We start from the raw sequence: 21,461 nt of genomic DNA, 5'->3' as shown, positions 1-21,461 counted from the left end.
AATGCCTGGCATATAATAGGCTACTAATAAAACTTGTGGATTTTGACTGGGCATACACACACATACATATACATGCACATATATACACATACATATGTATGTATATTATATATGCATACACATATACACACATACAGATAGATACAACTATCTATCTCTATCTATATATGTATAATTTAAAGGGCAGGAGGACTTGGTCCAGGTTTTCTTAACCTGGGGTCCAGGGATAGATTTCAGAGGGGGAAGAGAGGGTGATCTTTGAAGCTGAAGGGAATACACACACACACACACATATGCACATACATACATATATACATTATCTACCTATCTTTATTTTCATCAATCTCTAGCTGAAATTCAATATTCCCTTAATTTAAAAATGTTACTCTGAAGAGTCCATAGGCTTCAGCAGACTCACAACAGGGTCTATGGCACACAAAAAAAGCTGAAGAACCGGGACCAATTCGATCGCTTCCTTCTGTTATTTTTCAAAGTATGTTTCATCCCAAATACAATAATCATCACCAAAAGATCCCAACAATTGCATTTCAGTTTATTCACAAGAATAGCATTCTTCTTTTTTGGGGGGGGGGGGTGCCGTTCGGCAGGGGATCCGCCGCTGCAGGCACGTTGCCCTTCCATTCTACTTTATTTAATTCGTTTATTATTAAATGTTTAATAAATGTTTACTCCATGGAACGGAATAAATCGTGAACACCTGGGAAAAGAGAAACACAGTAATTTCTAACTTAAAAATTAATGGATTGTTTACGAAGTTTCTCGAGAGCAGAACACAGGAATCTCATCTCTCGCGATACATCCAAGATCGCGGATGGTAGAATGAAGGTTGGCTGGGGCCGGGAGGGGCGGGGCCTCGGAGGTAGTTATGACGTAACGGCGGATCGTGAGGTGGCTTGCCGCGGTCGGCCGTCCAGCTGCAGGGGTAGTTGCTCTTGACCAAGAGAATGCAGCCACAGTCCCAGCCTCTTCAGATGGGATTCCACCGGGTCATCACGGTCAGTCGGCCCCGGCCAGGCTCCGGGCGGGGGTGGGAGGCCGTGCTCTCTCCCGGCTCCGACTACTGAGGTGGGGGAAGGGGGAGGCGCCGGAGCCTCAGAGCCGCTTCCGGGGAAGGCGGGCGCCCCGCGCTTTAGCCTGCCTGGGGACGGACGGGGCGGGCGGGCTCGGAGAAACTGAGCCCGCGGCAGAGAGCCGAGTGTCGAAGGTTCAGCGGACAGAGGGCTCGGAAACCTGGCCTTAGAACCGAGACCCCGCGCCTTCCATCTCCCCGGGCCTCAGTTTCCCATCTGAAAAATGGGATGAGCTCCTAAGGACCATTGTGGCTTTCTGGGTGGCGGAGCCACGTCTCCATTCCCCTGCTGGGCGGGATTCCCATTTGACAAAAAAGAAAACTAAGGGAGTTAAGCCTGCAGTTTAGAGTTGAGATTTTAGAGAAAGGGAAAAACTTTTTTTTGTCCTTGTTCTATCCGTCTAAGACTCAGTATCTTGCGTGTAATAGGTGTTTAATAAATAAACACTTGATGAATTGAGAGAGGACTTAATTTATCAAAGGACCTAAATTACAATATGGACTCTAGACATTTGTGACCTTGGGAATATCACTTGGGATCTCGTCAGCCCCTTGAGAGCACGGACTGTTCTGCCAGCTACCTTGAATATAATGATAAAACATTTGTTAATAGAACACTTGTTGAATGGAATGGAATCAGGACTTTAGAGACCCAGATTAAATACCTTACCTAGAGTCACACAGGTATTAAGTGGCAGAGGCAAGATTTGATCCCAGGTCCTATGATACCAAATCCAGCACTCAGTACACTGTATCAACTGACTTATCTCTGAGGCTCAGGCTTCCTCATCTGATAAAATGAGAGTTTTGGACTAGACCTTTAGAATCAATTCCATTGCTAAATTTATGATGCCTTTCCTATGAACCCTGAACTGACACTCAGAAAACTGGACTTCCAGTTCTGTTAAGACTGACTTGAGAGGGGGAAGAGAGGGTGATTTTTGAATCTGAAGGGAAAACACACACACACAAACACATACACATACACATGCATACATATACTATCTACCTATCTTTATTTTCATCAATCTCTAACTGAACTAATTAGTTGTGTGAGTTACTTGGCCATTCTGGGCCTCAGGCTTCTGTCAGTCAAGCAATTGACAAGTCACGAAATCAAGTTCAAGAAACATTTTATTTAATAAATGCCAAGTGCTAGGCACTTTGCTAAGCTTTAGGGATACAAAGAAAGGGAGGGGAAAAAGTTCTGCTTTTCAAACTCACAATCTAATGGAGGAAGACAATATGCAAACAGTTTTGTACAAGTAAGATTTAAATTATAAACAGAATAAATTGGAGATGATTTCATAGGGATGACACCAAGATTAAAGAGGACCTTTTGCACATATTTTAGCTGAGAGTTTTTTTATTAATTTATTTTGTATTATCAACAATCACTTTAATAAGCTTTTGAGTTTTAAATTTTTCTCTCCCTCCCTTCCCACCTCCCTCTCCAGTCTGATAGAGGCTATACATATACATTCCTATTAAACATATTTTCACATTAGTGATGTTGTAAGTAAGAATTAGAACCAATAGGAAGAACCACCAGAAAGAGGAAACAAAACACAACAGAAGAAAAAGAATATCAAATAGTATGCTTTGATCTGCATTCAAACTCCGTAGTTCTTTCTTCTTTGTGGATATTTAGCTGAGAATTGAAAGAAGCCTAAGATATCAGGAGATGAGATGAGGGGAGTTTCAGCCATGGGGACAGTCAATGAAAATGCTTAGTCAGGAGACTGAGTGCCTTGTTTGAAGGACAGCTAGGAGGCCAATGTCCCTGGACTATAGGTACACAGAGGGGAATAAATAAAATAAGACTGGAAAGGTAGCGGGGGGGGGGGGGCAGGTTATGAAGGACTTTAAAGGCTGGTTTAGGGTGTCCCAAAAGCCCTAGTGCAGTTTTGAAATTTTTGGGACTCTGCATTTGATTCCTGGAGGTAATAAGGAACCCTTGGAATTTTTTGAATTTGGGAGTGACATAGTGAGACCTGCATCATAAGTCATATATGTTATGAAGGTAGAATTGAAAGGACTTGGAAACTGATTGAATGTGGGGAAGGAGTGAGCAAGAGTGAAGAGTTGAGGATGATACCTGGTCTTTGCAAGCATAAGTGACACAATATTTGTTGACTGGTGGTAATAGGGAAATTAGAAAGAGGGGTCATTTTGGGAGAAATATAATAGTTCATTTTTGAACAAGTTGAGTTTAAGATGTCTAGGAGTCCTCCAGTCCAGGATGTTCAATGGGCGGTTAGAGATGCAAGACTGGAGTTAGAAAGTTAGAGCTGGGCACATTGGTTGTGTCTGCTCTGTGCCAGGCACAGTACTAATTGTTGGGGATACAAAGTCTTTGAGCTCAAGGATTCAATCAGGGCAGACATGTGTGTGTGTGTCTGTGTGTCTGTGTGTGAGAGAGAGAGAATAGGGACTGTTGATTTCACAAAAATGGGAAATTCCTTGTTGAAAAAGACCCCTTTACACCATTTCAGGTCCACTGTTTGTCTGCAGCTTATTAGGGAGTTGTCTGGGGCACTGAGAGTTTAAATGACTTGCCCAGGCTCACATTGATGGTATGTGTCAGAGGTGGGAATTGAACCCTGGCCTTCAGGATTTCAAGGATGGAATATATACAAAATAAATGGAAGATAATTTTGGGAGGGAGGGCACTAGCAACTATGGGAATCAGGAAGAGCTTCATGTAGAAGTTGGTACTTGAGCTAACTCTTAAAGGAAACAAGGGAGTCTAAGAAATGCTGAAGAGTGTGGTCATTCCAGGCCTGGACTGTCAGTGCAAAGGCATGGAGACAAGAGATGGGGTGTCATGTGTGAGGAATATTAGAAGGCCAGTTTGGCTGAATCAAAAGCTGCAGGAAGTGGAGCAATGGATAAGGATGGAAAAGTAAGTTTGAGCCAGGTTGTGAAGAGCTATAAATGCTAAACCAGAGGATTTTATTTTTTTATCCTAGAGGCAATGGGGAGGCATTAGCGTTTACTGAGAAGGCAAGTGACATAATCAGAATTGCGTTTTAGGAAAATCACTGGCAGCTGCTTGCCCCATGGATTGAGGGAAACAAAATAGGATACTATTTCAGTAGTCCAGGTAGGAAATGAGGAGAGTCTAAAATACAGGTGCTGGCCTTATGAGTAGAGAGAAAGTAAAATGTGAGAAATGTCATAGAGATAGAAACAAGATTTGTCAGCTAAATGGTGGAGTGAAGAAGAGTGAGGAGTCAGTTAATAATGCTGAACCTGTGAATTTGATTGACTGGAAAAATAGTGGTACCTTTAATAGAATCCTACAAACTAAATGGTTGAACAGATGAAGGAACTTTAGTGACCTAATGATCAAGGTACTGGCCAGAGTACTAAGGGATTATAGGAGTCTTTTCTTTATCTGTAAACTGAAAGAACTAGACTACATGTGTCTCAGTACCCTCATATTTGATTTTTTACAGAGAGGTAAATTTGATTTAGCATTAGGAAAATGCTATTCCTATTAGGAAAAAAAATGTAGTGGAATATGTTGGGCAGTGGGTTCTCCTTTACTTGATATCTTCAAGCAAAGACTATACAACTTTGACTTTAAAGAGGATTTGGAATAATTGCTTTTGATGTCTCTTTCAATCAGAAAAATTAACAAGCATTTATTAATGCCTTTTATTGTGCTAAGCACAGGAATACAAAGAAAAGGTAGGGGAAAAACCCTTAAGATTCTAATTCTTTTATCTCTGAAGTACCCTCTGGCTTTCAGTCCTTTGATCCTATGATAATATAAGTATATGTTATATGATAATATTAATAATTAATAATCTAGTCCAGGGCTGTTTAATGTGGTGTTTATGAACTTTAAAAAACATATTTTGAGAACTGCATTTCACTATAATTGATTTCCTTCTATTTTATGCATTTAAAAACACTATTCTGAGAAAATGGTTCATAGACTTAACCAATTTGCCATAGAGGTCCATGACATAAAATCCCCCTGATTCCCAGTCTAACTGGCTCATTTTCCAGAAGAGCAGCAAGGTGTAGCTCAGAAAAGAGTCCTATAATCTCTTAGTATTCTAGCCAGTACCTTGTTCATTAGGTCACTAAAGCTCCTTCATCTGTTCAACCATTAATTTGTAGGGAAATTCCCTATTTCTGTTAAAAGTACCACTATTTTTCCAGTTGGCCAGATTCATGGGTTCACCATTATGGTGTTGTGAAAAGAACACTGGCTTTGGAATCTGGATACCTGGGTTCAACTACTGGCTTTGTTACTAGGTAGCTTTATGATTTGGGGCAATTCAATTCAACTATCTGATCCTAAGTTTCCCCATCTGTGAAATGATGGTATTGGACATGCCTAAAGAACCTTCACGGTCTAAAACACAGCCCAGTTCAGACATATAAACAAGTGTTTTTTCTATGACATCGAATTTGCCTCTCCCTCAAAAGTCTGATAGATAGAGGTAGAGTTGTAATATGCTTAGCACCACAATGTGAATGAATGAATGGAAAAACATTTATTATATATTTACCATGTATAAAAAGCACTGATAGAAAAGATATGCCTTGTTCCTATTAGTTTGCTTTATACCTTCTACTGCCTCTCAAAGTGATGCTCCATTTTTACCCTGCATTAGTGTACGTGCTTTAGAGTAGGATCCTCAGATCTCATGATACTCTTTCCCAAGGCCCTTTTCACCCTTAGTTCATTTTCTGTTATTTTCCCCCTATTTCTCTACTCCTTTTCCCCAACCTTCTCCTCCCCCCCACTTTTCCTTGTGTGTTCTTGAACTGGGAAGACTCATGAGGCATTAAAGGAGGCTTTTACAAATAAAGATATTTTTCCCTCAATCTAAAGTAAAAAGAGTATTGCTCAAGCAATGATTCTCTGGGTATTGTTCTGCATGAGGACTGGTAACTGGTCTATTAATGCCTTATATTGATTTGATAGTAATAAGTTTATGATGTTTATTCCTTATATTATAGCACACTGACTGGTCTGAGCCGTGGTTACTGGGACTTTTAGGCTTCCACATACTTTGCCTGTTGCTCACATACCTTACTTTCCAACGATATCGACTTCAGATTGGGCATTTCCTGGGTTTGGGTGAGTGAAAAAAACAGTATGTGGGGCTAGGCTATCTATGTGAAATATTAGTTGCTTCCAATTTCTACAGATATACTTTATGGTGGAATGGAGTGACCCCAAATGCTGGTAATTCCCATCAAATTGGAAAGGTTTTAAATAGGAACCCAACAGCCTAGTGCATGTCTGTCTTGTGAAGTCACCAGCCTAGGTGAATGTTGGAGAAATAAGTGTGTTGCCAGAGGGTTGGACACCATTTTTCAGCTAGAGCAATTCATGAAGACCATCTACTAAGAAGCAGAAGTATAACAATCTGCATTTTTGTAGGAGACAATCTACACTGATGAAATCATGGATCATTTAAGTATTGAAATAGGTAGTGTACACTTTATAAAAATGTCCAGACTCACCATATTTTTAATATTATAAATGAAATTCCGTAAACCCAGTATCTTATACATTGTAGGTGCTTAATAAATCATTGTTGACTTGAGTTCAGTTTTTGTACATTGTATATACTTAAATGCTTATTGAATAATGCATGAATAAGTCTTATAATTGAGTAGGCAATGAATTGAACTGAGTGGCTCTAGTTCAACTAGTATTTATTTTGCCTAGTACCATCCAAACTGTTACTAGACACTATACTAAACTTTGTTTTATGCTGTTTGTGTGGAAAAAAAAGAAGCTGTTTAAAAAAAAATACACTATTTCTGCCTTTGTGGAGTTTATAATCTTACTGGACAGGCACGCTGTAAGCTTAAAACTGTAGATACCAACATCTTCCTTTGTGTTCCATTTCCACATAATTCTGTCTTCATTTTATTTCCATATAAAACAAAGGCAATTGTTGATCAAGAGTATAACTCTCTGATTATATATGAATTAAAATGTTGAGTCACAGTGTTGGTATAGTGGATAGAGACCTGGCTTTGGAGTCAGGAAGACCTAGTTTCAGTTCTCACTAGCATTGTGGCCATGGGCAAGTCCCCGAATATCCCAGTATTCCTAGGCAACTGTCTTAGGACCATTAATGCAGAGGCATTGATGAAGGCAGTTTGTAAAATGGAATTTCCTCACATACATGAAATCACAATTTTAGAACCTCCCTACCCTAGATAGATAGATAGATAGATAGATAGATAGGATGTTATGATAAAATGTTAGTGCTCAGCCAGGATGGTGCTCTGTTCTCCTTGGTATATGTAGCACTAAATAAATTAAAACTATCAATAGGCTAGTGGTAGCTAATAATAATAATAATAACTAACATTTACATAGCACTTAGTATATGTCAGGGGCCTATGCTAAGCAATTTACAATTATTATCTCAAATCTTTACTGTTAAATGTGCTTTGGGAGTAATGCAGTTTGGTCAGGGCAGCACAGTGTGGTGTAAGAACACTGAATTCTAGGTCCCGCTGTGTCCCTAGTATATCACCTTGAGGAACTTATTTGACATCTCTGAACTTTTGTTCCTTTGTAAGATGAGGACATTGAACTAAATTATCTCAAGTCTCTGTTAGCTCTAAATCTTTTTTTTTTTTTTGCTTTTTGGTGAGGCAGTCCCAGTTAAGTGACTTGCCCCCAGGGTCACACAGCTATTAAGTGTCATGTGTCTGAGGCTAGATTTGAACTCTATCCACTGCACCACCTAGCTGGCCCTAAATCTTATTCTTAAAGGTCCTGTGTGTGATGGCTAAGACTCACCGTACTTTACCTCTGTATTTATGAGGCAGGTAGGTGACTAAGAGACTAGAATTTTGGTCCTGGAGTCAAAAAGACCTAAGTTCAAATCCAGCCTTGGTAGCTATATAATCCTGGGCAAGTCATTTAACCTCAGTTTGCCTCAGATTCCCCAATTATAAAATGAGGATAATAACAGCACATACTTCACAGGATCAAATGAGACAGTATTTGTAAAGTGTTTACTATAGTAATACATAATTTAGTATTGCTAATATATAGTAGGAACCATATAGATGCTTTTATTCCCTCTTCTTCATCGTTCCCTCTAAATATAGAATTCAGTATGCTTTTTTAAAAACATATATATTTTAATTATTAGTATCTTTTAATAATTATTCATGTCAAAGTCATTTTTATTATGACTTGTTTTCTTTCTTTTTTCCAGTGATTTTAGTCTATTGTGCTGAATATATCAATGAACTGGCTGCTATGAATTGGAGGTAAAAATGATTTAAGTTTATATATTTTTGACATAGTACTTTATAACATATTCTTCAGATTCTCCTAAGTTACAGTTCTGGGAAGTGTTTCCAAGATTTTTCGATTTTATTGATGCTTTGGAGCAGAAATGTCAAACTCGCTGCCCCTTGCCACAAGAAGCCCAAAACTCTCTCCTGTGGCCTGGCAGTTAAAAATAAAATCAGGAAATGTATAATAAAATAAAAATACAGTACAACATAGGTAATGTTAATAAGAGATTTTCTAAACCCCACTCCCCCTTTTCTATTTGAGTTTGACACCACTGCTTTGGAGTATCCAGCGTTGTTTTTGGGACTTGTTTTGTCCATCTGGACAGGAGCCCTTTGTACTTTTCTGTTTTTATAAAATATAATTTTATGTATTATGATATATTAAGTGTAATAATTTTATATATTTCTTTACAGCTTCTTCATTGGTACTTTCTCTTTCTCTCTAACTGAAAGACTGAATATGTTTTGGAAATTGGCAAGCCCATAAAAACCAGGTTTCTTTACAGCCTTTTCTTGTACTGTAGATACCTCTGAGCAAAGTCCAAAATCTTTTCTGAGCCATATTACTAAGTTTTATGCAAATCATAGTAAAGAGGGTAAAAGAGAATAAAAAGAACTGAGAAATTGTGGCTACTTTGAAGCAATATGGCATTAACAGTTTATAGATAGGGAATGTAACTTAGTATTTGAAGGAATTTAAGAAATTACAAGAAACTGTAAGCATTTGGCTGAAATTAATGTTGGACCTGTAAAGTGATTTAATGAAAGCTGTTCCTTTAGAATAATTAAATAGAAGAAGAAAAAGTGCCAGATAGTTCTATAGTTATAATAATAATCCATATTTATAAGATGCATTGCGGTTTATAAAATACTTTCCTTACAACAATCCTGTGAGACTAGCAGTGGAAATATCACTTCCACTTTATAGATTAAGAAATGGAGACAAAGACATATTTGTAGTGCTACCTATAGTATCATGTAATGTGTATGTGTGTGTATATACACATATACACATATGATAAGCCTTACAAATGACTTCAGTAAGCTTTTTTTTTCATAAGTTTAGTAGTCTTTTTCCTAAAATGATTAGTGAAAAACAGTAATAATCAGCAAATATTGTTGTATTCCTACTATTACCCAGCATTGTAGGAAATATAGAAGCATAAAACATGATTTCTGCTTTCATCAAACTGCAAATATTTCTTAAGTGGAATTAAATTACTCTTGGATTGAGGAATAGAATTATTATCATCATCATCATTGTCATCATAGTAGTAGTAGTAGTAGCAATAGCATTAACAGCAGTAGTGGTTAGGTGGTATAGCAGATAGAGTTCTGAGCCTGAAGACAGTAAGATCTCAGTTCAAATACATCTTCAGACATTTATTAGTTGTATAAGCTGGCCACCAGGTCACTTAAGTACATCTGTAAAATGGGGTTACTAATAGCACTTACCTCCAGGGTTGTTATGCGGATCAAGTGAAATAATAATTATAAAGTACATGGCCATTGATTAGAGAAATGCAAATCAAAACAACTCTGCGGTACCACATCACACCTATCAGAATGGCCAACATGACAAAACAGAAAAATGATAAATGTTGGAGAAGATGTGGTAAAATTGGAACACTAATGCATTGTTGGTGGAGTTGTGAAATGATCCAACCATTTTGGAGAGCAATTTGGAACTATGCCCAAAGGGCTATAAAAATGTGCATACCCTTTGACTCAGCAATAGCACTTCTAGGGCTGTATCCCAAAGAGATCACACAAATGGGAAAAGGACCTACATGTACAAAAATATTCATAGCAGCTCTTTTTGTGATGGCAAAGAATTGGAAATTGAGAGGATGCCCCATCAATTGGGGAATGGCTGAACAAGTTGTGGTATATGAATGTATGTGGTATATGAATGGTATGAATATATGAATGGAATACAATTGTGCTATAAGAAATGATGAACAGGCTGACTTCAGAAAAAGCTGGAAAGTCTTGTATGGTCTGATGCTGAGTGAAGTGAGCAGAACCAAGAGAACGTTGTACACAATAACAGCCACGTTGTGTGATGACTGATATTGATAAACTTAACCCTTCCTGGCAATACAAGGATCTAAGACATCTCCAGAGGCCTTGTGATGGAAAATGTTATCCACACCCAAAGAAAGAACTATGGAAGCCGAATTGTTATTTTTTTCTCTTCTGTTGAGTTTTGTTTCCTCTTTCTGATGGTTCCACCTATTGGTTTTAATTTCTACTTACAACATTACTAATGTGAAAATATGTTTAATATGAATGTAAATGTATAGCCTATATCAGATTGTGCACCATCTTGGGGAGGGTGGTAGGGAGGAAGGGGGAGAAAAATTTTAAACTCAAAACCATATGGAAGTGATTATTGATAAATCAAAATAAGTTAAAAAAAAATAAAGTACATGGCCCATGGTAAATACTATATAAATGCTAGTTAGTTGGACAAGGAAATGGCAAACCATTCCAATATCTTTGCCAAGAAAACCCGAAAAGGGTTGATGAAGAGTCAGAAAAGACTGAAAATGACTTAACATTATCAGTAGTAGTAGTTGTAGTAGTAGTAGTAGTAGTAATAGTAGTAGTAGTAGTAGTAGTAGTAGTAGTAGTAGTAAGTAGTAATAGTAGTAGTAGCTATAGTAGTAGTATATAGTATATATACTATATATATAGTATATATATATATATCATACATACTATATATAGATATAGATATAGCTATAGTAGTATAGTAGTAGTCAGAAGTACCATACAGTATGCATTTGTGAAAATGTATAATGATTTTGATGATTTATACTATATTTATTACACTTATATATTTTATAACAAATATATAAATTATATATAGTATAATCTATAAATATATTATCAAACACTAATATAATATAGCAAATATATTACAAAATAGAAATTATATTACAAAAGATAAATAAATATATAAACCATGTTCTTAAATTAATACATGATTAGAATCTATCCATATTTTCCATGCAGTGTGATTCTATACTCTGTCCTCCCATAAATCCAACACAAAGGATATACTTACTACAGTAGGTCTTCTAACAATATGTGGTATTGATGTGGTACATGAGCTGTCCATCTATAATCCATGATTTTTACTATCTGATCAGCCCAACTTTTCTGAGCAGAATTTCTCAATTTCTTTAATCTCTTTTACATCACTCCTTGCTTAGGAGTTAGTGCTGCAGTGACCTTTGTGGGCCCTCTAGGCCCACTGTGCCACTGTCTGTTCCCCACCTTGAATTACTTCCAATTTTGATTCTTCGGATACTATGTGGTGCCATGATTTGTAGTTACACAGTTATCCTTTCTACATTGCTACTTTTCCCCTCACAGTTTCGATATATCACAGATTGGCATAAGAAATTAAATGGGAATTTTTGGGAGTTTTGCAGAAGCTGTTAACAACACACAAAGGCCAGCAGACAACACAGAAAAAGTTTAGAAATTCAGAAATGCATTAGTAATGAATGGTATTGTATATTATCAACATATTCTATCTTTTAATACCATAATAATTCAGGCTTCTTCTGTGGTACAAAGGGAGGTCCAAAAAATTTTGTGTAGATTTTCCAGATCCTGGGGAAGCTACACGCCTAACCCCCAGGATGTGGAAGGGATAACTGTATAGCATCACCAGCAGAAGAAAATTAGTGTTAAACAATGAGCTTTTAATTTTTTTTTTCCCTTAAAGGGAACAGCTTAGGATTATCAGAATTGTTACATAGTTTCTCAAATGCATTTCAGCCCATTCTGTTCTCCTTTCTAATTCTCCACCCAGGCTATTATCTGTCTGGAGTGTCTAAGCTATATGTGTTTATAGACTAACCCTAATTATCCAACTACGTGTCATAGTATGGACAATAGATGTTATTTACACATTTGGTTTTCTTGTTTGGATCGATAGGCCAGTCTTTGTTGTGTGGTTATGGTTATAGATCTCATTTCACAGGCCTTGTTATTGTTAGTTTTTTTGTTTTTTTTTTTTTTGTTTTGTTTTGTTTTGTTTTTGTGAGGCAGTCGGAGTTAAGTGACTTGCCCAGGATCACACAGCTTGTAAGTGTCAAGTGTCTGAGGCCGGATTTGAACTCAGGTCCTCCTCATTCCAAGGCCAGCGTTCTATCCACTTTGCTACCTAGCTGCCCCCCTAGTCCTTCATTCTTGAAGAGGATCAGTGATAGCAGGAGGGTGACGTGTTGACTTGAAAGTAAATTGGATTTAAGTGAGACAGAGCTGTGCAAAGTCATCAGCCTCACTCTCTCCTGGAGAGTCATCTGAGTCTAGTGGCAAGACATAAGTTGGAATGACTTGTAATGGCCCATGATGCACTGGGAGACCTTGAACTTTTTAAGGTAAGGTCTCTCCCAGTTTTCAGTTTTTCTGAGGCAACACCTATTCAGTAATTCAGTAAAGGCTAGGTAAGAATTGAGGCAAAAGATGGCCTAGTTTGCCTTCACATTAGAATCAGTCTGGGAGGGGAAGACCCTAAGAGTTTCTGCCAGAACAGAAACAATTGCTGTTTACACTCACTCTGAGCCATGGAAACCCAAACAGTGAGAAAGTGAGGCTTGAACTGGGACCTATTACTGGCCATTCAGTGAGATCCAGAGTGGTTAGGGTTAAGGTTAGGATTAGGAGTTAGGGTTAGAGTTAGGGTTAGGGAAGGGAAAACTGCAGTCAGTTTCATTCTTTGTGAAGTTCTTCAGTTCTTAGTATGTCCAGCATGATCTTGATTCCTTTTTTAAAGATAGTCTTCATGATATGCAGACATGAAACCTCTGAGTAGACTACCAATCTATATACCTTTCATTTCCCAGTCCTGAAACCTTATCTTCTAATATTTTCTTCCATCTTCCTCATTTTCATCTTCATTTAGACAATACTAAGTGTGTAAGTTTGTCAGGGTGTGTGTATAGTGTAGGGAAAGGGGGAAGAGAAAAGAGTGAGCAAGAGAGCACTGTGAAATAAATCAACTCCTATTTGCATCTTCAAGAAGAAATTGCAGGGTCTGGATGATATATGTGTGTATGTGTATATAAATATAATGCATAATTATTTATGTGATTTATTATAGGGTTCAGAATTTGAAGCTAGTAGTAACCTATAGGTAATATTAAAAAGGGTGGTTTTACAATCTCCTCCTGAAAGAGATCCCCAAAGGAAAACTCCTATGAATGTTATAGCCAAATTCCCGAGTTCCCAGGTCAAGGAGAAAATATTACAAGCAGCCAGAAAGAAACAATTCAAATATTGTGGAAACACAATCAGGATAACACAAGATTTGGCAGCTTCTACATTAAGGGACCTCAGGGCATGGAATATAATATTCCAGAGGGCAAAGGAGATAGGATTACAACCAAGAATCACCTACCCAGCAAAACTGAGTATAATCCTGCAGGGGAAAAAAAATGATCATTCAGGGAAATAGAGGACTTTCAAGCATTTTTGATGGAAAGACCAGAGCTGAATAGAAAATTTGACTTTCAAATACAAAACTCAAGTGGAACATGAAGAGGTAAGCAGGAAAGAGAAATCCTAAGAGACTTATTAAGGTTGAACTGTTTACATTCCTGCATGGAAAGATGATATTTATAACTCATGAGACCTTTGTCAGTATTAGGGTGGTTGGAGGGAAAAAATTATATATGTATAGATATAGATAGATAGATAGGTAGATAGATAGAGGGCACAAGGTGAGTTGAAGATGAAGGGGTCATATCTGGAGAATAAAATTAAGGGGTGAAAGAGGATCATATGGAGAGAAGGAGAAAGGGAGAGGTAGAACAGGGTAATTTATCTCACAAAAAAAAAAACAGAAAATAAGGCTCTTACAGTGGAGGGCAAACAGGGGAAGGTGAGAGGGAATGAGTGAATCTTATTCTCATAGGATTTGGCTTAAGGAGGGAATAACATACACACTCAATTGAGTATGGAAATATGCCTTACCTTACAGGAAAATAGGGGGAGAAGGGGACAAGAGAGCAGGGGAATGATAGAGAGGAGGGCAGATTGGGAAAGGGGTAATCAGAAGCAAAATCTTCTGAGGAGGGACAGGGTCAAAAGAAATAATAGAATAAATGGGGGGGTGGGATAGGATTAAGGGAAATAGAGTTAATTTTTCACAACATGACTACTATGGAAGTGTTTGCATAACTGCACTTGTATAACCTATGTTGAGTTACTTTACTTTTCAGTGAAGGTAGGTGGGGAGGGAGTAAGGGAGAAAATTTGGATCCCAAAGTTTTAAAAACACATGTTTAAAAAACAATGTTTTTACATGCAACTGGGAAATAAGAAATATAGGAAATTGGGTACAGAAATCTATCCTGACCTACAGGAAAGTAGAAGGGGAAGGGGATAAGACAAGGGGGGGAGATATAGAAGGGAAGGCAGACTAGGGGAAGGGATATTCAGAATGCATGCCATCTTGGGGTGGGGGGAGGGGTGAGATGGGGTAAAAATTTGGAACTCAAAATCTTGTGGAAGTAAATATTGAAAACTAAAAATAAATAAATTTAAAATTAAAATAAATAAAAAGGATGGTTTTAGTTGAGGTAACATTTCCTTAGGCTTGGTCTGATGGTTTATTTTTCTTTTTAACAAGTGCCTGGCCTATTTTACTAATCTTATTTCATCTGTTTTTCTTATCTGTTAATTCCTGGATAACACAGTTCACCTGACTACCTTGGTAATGAGTCTGGTACCAAAGGAAAGATGGTAGGGGGAAAAAATGTATCCAAAAATTGATTTTATGATGTGGTAATAGACTGACCCATATATCTCTTTAGATGCTTTTGATGTGTGTGGGAATTAAAAAAAAAAGTTTTTCCAACTAACTTTTGCTTTTTGTTCTACATGTAGGTTATTTTCTAAATACCAATATTTTGATTCAAGAGGGATGTTTATTTCCATGGTTTTTTCAACACCGTTGCTGTTAAATGCTATGATCATTGTGGTACGTCTATTACAAATCATGAAGTTTAGTTTTCTCTTTCAAAGTTTATTTTCAGTTATGCATATTGCTCACAGGTATTTTATTTTTTAGATTACATGGGTGCGTAAAACAGTTACTGTCATGACTGAGTTGAAGATCCTGCAACAAAAAAGAAAAGCAGAAAGAGAGAAGAGGAGGAAGGCAGAATGTAGATGAACTTTTACATTGGATTCTCTAACATATTCTAACAATTATTCTTGCTTCAATATTTGTGTATCATGCAGTAGGATGTATTGCAGTGGTAACTTTAGTAGGCTCATGGTTTGAAGCACCCATATGTTCTTTTATTTCAGTCTTCACTGTGATACTAGAAAACACTCAATTCACTTATTTAATGTTTTAATTTAATATTAAATGAGGCTATGTTTCCTCTAGCTCTAAAATTGCATTATATTGATATGTCATTATTGTTACAGTCTAAAGATAGCCTAAATGGCAAAACTAGCTCTGTAATTTAAATATTTTTAGTGTTCCATCTGAACTATATCTGTATTTGCTTATTTAGAAATCTGTTCTGATTTTAAGTTATATATTGATCATTTGTGTCAGTGGTGTTGCTCAGCAATATGTAAGGATCCCTGCTGGCAACATGCTGACTTAGAAAACTACTTATTAGGGGCAGCTAGGTGGCGCAGTGGATAGAGTACTGGCCCTGGAGTCAGGAGGACCTGAGTTCAAATGTGACCTCAGACCAGACACTTGACACTTAACAGCTGTATGACCCTGGGCAAGTCACTTAACCCCAATTGCCTTAAAAAAAAAAAAACTAAACAGAAAACCACATATTAATCTTATCTGTGTTCTATTATATTTTTATTTATTTTGTTTAATTTCTCCCATTTACATTTTAATCAAGTTCAGGTATACTCGGCAGTGTTGTGAGCTGGCTACATGTTTGACACTGCTGATTTATGTGATATAACTTCCAAAGTATTAAATCTCTTTATGTCTAACATTAAATAATGATCTTTGACATAACTGATGGAATGTTGCTTGTTGACCCAATTAGCTTTGATGTAAATTCGACAGTGTCCTTGTTCAGAAACAGACTTTAGTATCTTAGGAAAATAATCTTAGTTTAATGGATCACTCCTTAAATTATAATCCCATATAATTTGTCCATAAAACCTGTTTTTGTATAGATTGTGTGTGTGGGTCATCATGACCAATTAAAACCCATGAAATAGAATGAATTGTAATGAAAGTTTTAAAATATTTATTTAAAAAAATATGCTTGAAAATACTGTAAAAATTGTTTTTTTAAAAATGAAGCAATTAATACAGGGTATCCCAAAAATCTTAAACATTAATGTACTAAGACTTTTGGGACACCTTATACAAGTAAGCAAACATCAGAAAATTGTAAGCATAGGATAATGATAGAACAACCCTCCATCTTATATTTTCTTTTTTTTTTTTACATTTTTTACATTTTACATTTTACATTTTTTCCCCCTACCATCTTTCCTTTGGTACCAGACCCATTATCAAGGTAGTCGGGTGAACTGTGTTATCCAGGAATTAACAGATAAGAAAAACAGATGAAATAAGATTAGTAAAATAGGCCAGGTACTTGTTAAAAAGAAAAATAAAATAGAAAAATAGAAAAATAAAAGATCCTTATATTTTCAGAAAATATTAGGAAATAATCCATCATTAAATCATCTCTAAATGAGATGTTTAATTGTTCGTTTTTTTTTGTAAAGTTTATGTTTGAATTTTCAGAATTTGGCTAGTCAGAAGCAGAATGTCATTAATGTTATTTTTAAAGAAACCAATACAATGTGATGCACCCTACTTTGTAATCTCACTCATGAAGTAACATCCAAGTTCCATCTCAGTGTAGAATTGTACTATTTATATAAAGAATAATGACAGGTAGTTGTAGGGGGAAAGTATAAAAATATTTCAGAAGGCAAAGTGATAGAGAGCTGTGTTGTTAACAGTAATAATAGCTAAAATTTGTATAGTGCCTACTGTGTCCCAGATGCCATGCTAAGCACTTTACAGATTTTTATCTCCTTTGAGCGTCACATCAACCCTAGCACGTAGCTGCTATTATATTACCCCTTTTTACAGATGAGGAACTTGAAGCACAATTGAGTGACTTGCCCAGAGTTACATAGCTAGTAGTGTCTGAAGTTGGATTTGAACTCATGTCTTCCTAACTCCAGACATGGTGCTCTCCACTGTGCTACTTACCTGTCCAATGTTTTTTCTTTAAAAAAAGTTTTTCTGCCCATTTTAAAATAAAGTGCCAGTTCTTCACTTTTTTTTAGAGGGTCAAAAGAAGTTAATGTTCTAGAAATAAAAAAGATGACTGAATTATAGAATTTATATATGAAAATTTGGAAAGTTAAATAATCACAGATTCAGAAATTGAATCCTATATTGTTAAAAATAAAATATATGTCCTTTCTGGATAATTGAATACATCCTAGTCACAAATAGCCATAGCAATTTGTCAGATATTGGCTTGTCACTTTACAGAGTGGCTTAACTTAATCGTGAAAATAAACAAGGAACTTTTAATCTGAAAATGTTTTATCAGCTCTCTAATGCTTGGTATCATAGTTCTTAAGCATATTCCTGGGTATTAAATATGAAGTAGTAGTGTAAAGAAATATAATATCATTATTATGGTTTAATTTTTAAGTGAACATAAATCCAGTCAAATTTGTTTCAGGTTCTGAATATATGGGATCCTATTAATTTGCATAGTGTCAGTGAGGCTTGAATATCAACTGAATAAATGACCATAATATTCTTCAGAAATTGCTAATTTAGGATGCTAAATGATACCAGAGAGGAAGGAGAGTTAACATACTATACGATTTGTTCAATTTAAAACGAAGATAGAGAAAATCATTTTTCACATGTAAGACTTTGAAAGTGTAAAAAATTTGTTACGGAGATTTGTAACTATAGATGTCAGACTCTGTAATTAGATCATCATCATAGAGGCAGGTAACTAATGGGAAAATAACAACATTGGATTTGAATTTAAAAGATCTGAATTTTTGTCCTAGTACTCCCACTGCTAGAGCGTTTGGGGGCAGTTGATGTAACTTTTAAAATAAGAGTCATACCTATTCTCCATTTTCTCAAAGATATGTATGTATATTTGACTTCACTTAAAAAAAAAAGGAAGTTTAAAAATGTGAATTTTTTCCTATAAATTAAACTTTATTTGCATTTTATTTGAATTTTCATTTGAATCCTGAACTACCCTTAGATATAATTTGAACCCTTAGTTTTAATGTAAAAAAAATATTCTTGACAAGTATTATAAACTAAAAGGATTGGAGGGAGTGTTAATTTTCTTTCAGTTTTTTCACTTCACATTTATAGTATAAGTTCTGTCATTAGGAAACCATTTTAAAGATTTTAAATAAAAAAAAAAAGAAAGAAACATAAAGGTTTAGGTGATTTGATCTTGTTTCCAATGCTGCTTAATATTTTTATATCAATTATCTATTATAAATCTCTTGGTGTTGGGTTGTGGTTATTCGTAGAAAATATCCTACAATCCTAAATACCTAATACTGCATTAATCATATGAAAAGATCATGTCATGCAGAATTTTATCAGGTGCCACCCCCCCCAACCTCTAGACCAGGGATGGGGAACCTCTGGCCTTGAGGCCACATGGTGGCCCTCTAGGTCTTCAAGTGCAGACCTTTGACTGAATCCAAACTTCATCAAGCAAATTCCATTAATAAAAAGATGTGTTCTGTATAACTTGGACTCAGTTAAAAGGCTACACCCAAGACCTAGAAAGCCACAAGTCCCCTCAAGGCCTCAGGTTCCCCACCCCTGCTCTAGACTTTCTATTATCTCTTCTATAAAATACAAATTATTCATTCTCACATTTAAAGTCATTCCTTGTCTGACTCCATTCCACATCCATCCCAGAGTTATTTCACAATATTTCTTTTCATGAATATTCGTTCTAGCTAAGCTGTTGTTGTCTTTCCTTTATGCCCTTACACAGACTAAACCCTACCTCTCTCCCCCCATGCCTAGAATTAATTCCTTTCCTACCTACCTTCCACCTCTGAGAAACTTTAGCTTCATTTAAGATTTATACCATGTGCCACCTTCTAAGGGAATCCTTTCTTCATCATCCTTGCAGTTAGTGACCTAGGTCGTGTGTATCTTTGTAAATTTTATGTCCTGCAATGGAATGGAATATAAACTGCTTGAAGATAGAAGCTATTTTTTCCTTTTTTTTTTTTTTATTCTGAGTGTCTTGCACATAGAAGGCACTTAAATACTTTAAAAAATTGTTAATAAAGGACTTGATGGTACATCAAAAATGTGTTATCAAACCTTAAAAAGGAAACTGATTGTGGCAATATTCAGAAGTCATTTTCACTCCTTTTATTGTTTTATTTTTGTAAATAAAAATAAATTCTACTCTATTTCAAAATGATTTGAGAGAGGGTGATGGGTAGAGGAAGAGTTGTGCTGAATTGGACATTTTTGTGATAAATAATGATGTTATGTAAATACTTCCATACCATTTTGTTGTACTTATATTTGAATGCAACAAAATATATTGTTAATAAAACTTGATATGTTTTCCTAAAATTTTGTATTATTTTTGTAGTTTTATACATTATGACTGTTTTGTGTCTGTAAAGGAGATGATGGGATAAGTTTATATACAGTGTTAGTTGATAACTAAAACTAAGTCAGGATAAAGGCAAATTGCATTGGTGTTGTTTGAGTTCTCGGATGTTCCAGGACAAGGAAATGCCAGGATAGCTTAGTGCAGGGCTTCTTAAGCTTTTCCCACTCATGTCCTCGTTAGCACTTCTTAAGCTGTGGGTCATGATCCTGTGTCGGGTCACAACCCACTGTTTAAGAAGTACTAGTTAGTGAATAGATAGTTGGCGTTGGATTCAGGAAGATCTGAATTCAAACCCTATTATTTCTCTCTCTCTCTCTCTCTCTCTCTCTCTCTCTCTCTCTCTCTTTCTTTCTCTCTCTCTCTCTTTTTGTGAGACAGTTGGGGTTAATTGACTTGCACAGGGTCACACAGCTAGTAAGTATCGTGTCTGAGACCATATTTGAACTCTGGTCCTCCTGAATCTAGGGCCAGTGCTGTATCCACTGTGCCACTTAGCTGTCTCTCAAGCCCTATTTCTGATACATGTTGGTTGTATGATCATGGGAAGTCCTTAATTTTCCATTGCTCTTGGCAACCAACACTGTGTTACAAAATAGTTATGTAAGCGCGTTAGTAGAATAAGTTTCCTCACCAGGAATTTCCTACATAAGAAAATCCCAGGTCTGGGCCAAAAAAAAAAAAAGTTTTGGAAAGACAATGTGGAACAATGGTTTTGTCATTGACATCAGGGTTCGAATTCTGTTTCTGATGCTTCCCATCTCTGTAACCTTGGGAAAGTCATCTTACCTTTGGATCTCATTTTCTGCATCTGTAAAATGAGGGAGTTGGATGAGATAAGTTTCTGAGGTTCTTTCTGTAGGTATACGAACCTATGAAGTACCATGACTTGCGTATTGAACCTTCATTGGTGACTTAACTTACATATGGTTTAAAATAACGAAAATGATAATCCTTCAATTATGCTCCTATCCAGTGGACCAGACATGTATCACTAGCCAGCAGAAACATCCAGGAATCACACTATATAAACATAATCACAGCATTTTGAAAATTGTCTTGTTAGTAAGCACTACGTGTGAGTCAGAAAAGACAGGAGTTCAAAGATTCAGAAATTGACTAGTGTGACCGTGGGTAAATTATTTCTCTTCTACCAACCTCAGTTTTCTTATGTGTAAGGTGGGTATAATAATACCTTCACTATCTATTTCACAGGATGGTTGCAAGGGAATTCTTTTATAAGCCTGGAAATGCTATATAAATGTTCATCATTCCTTGATATTTGGACATAGGAGGTGACCTAGCTTTGTGTCTTGCTTTCTTTATAACTTTGATTGAGTAAGCTCATCATCTCCATTTTCCTCCTTCAGGAGTTTTGGATGAAATGACTGATC

The 21,461-nt window shown here is 36.3% G+C and overlaps 1 protein-coding gene across 1 annotated transcript; it reads left to right on the top strand.

Moving 5' to 3' along the window:
* The first annotated feature begins 881 nt into the window (after nt 1-881).
* TMEM18 (transmembrane protein 18) lies at nt 882-16,101 on the top strand. Its single transcript, XM_027840403.1, has 5 exons — nt 882-1,016; nt 6,074-6,194; nt 8,308-8,362; nt 15,302-15,395; nt 15,486-16,101. Exons 1-5 carry the CDS (start codon nt 966-968, stop codon nt 15,588-15,590), a joined length of 426 nt encoding a protein of 141 aa, XP_027696204.1. The 5' UTR covers nt 882-965; the 3' UTR covers nt 15,591-16,101.
* Nucleotides 16,102-21,461: the final 5,360 nt, after the last annotated feature.

This window comes from Vombatus ursinus, unplaced genomic scaffold (genome assembly GCF_900497805.2).
Source record: "Vombatus ursinus unplaced genomic scaffold, bare-nosed wombat genome assembly UNPS02014841.1, whole genome shotgun sequence".
In the NCBI taxonomy this organism is placed as follows: domain Eukaryota; kingdom Metazoa; phylum Chordata; class Mammalia; order Diprotodontia; family Vombatidae; genus Vombatus; species Vombatus ursinus.
This window is presented reverse-complemented; position numbering and strand designations above follow the sequence as displayed.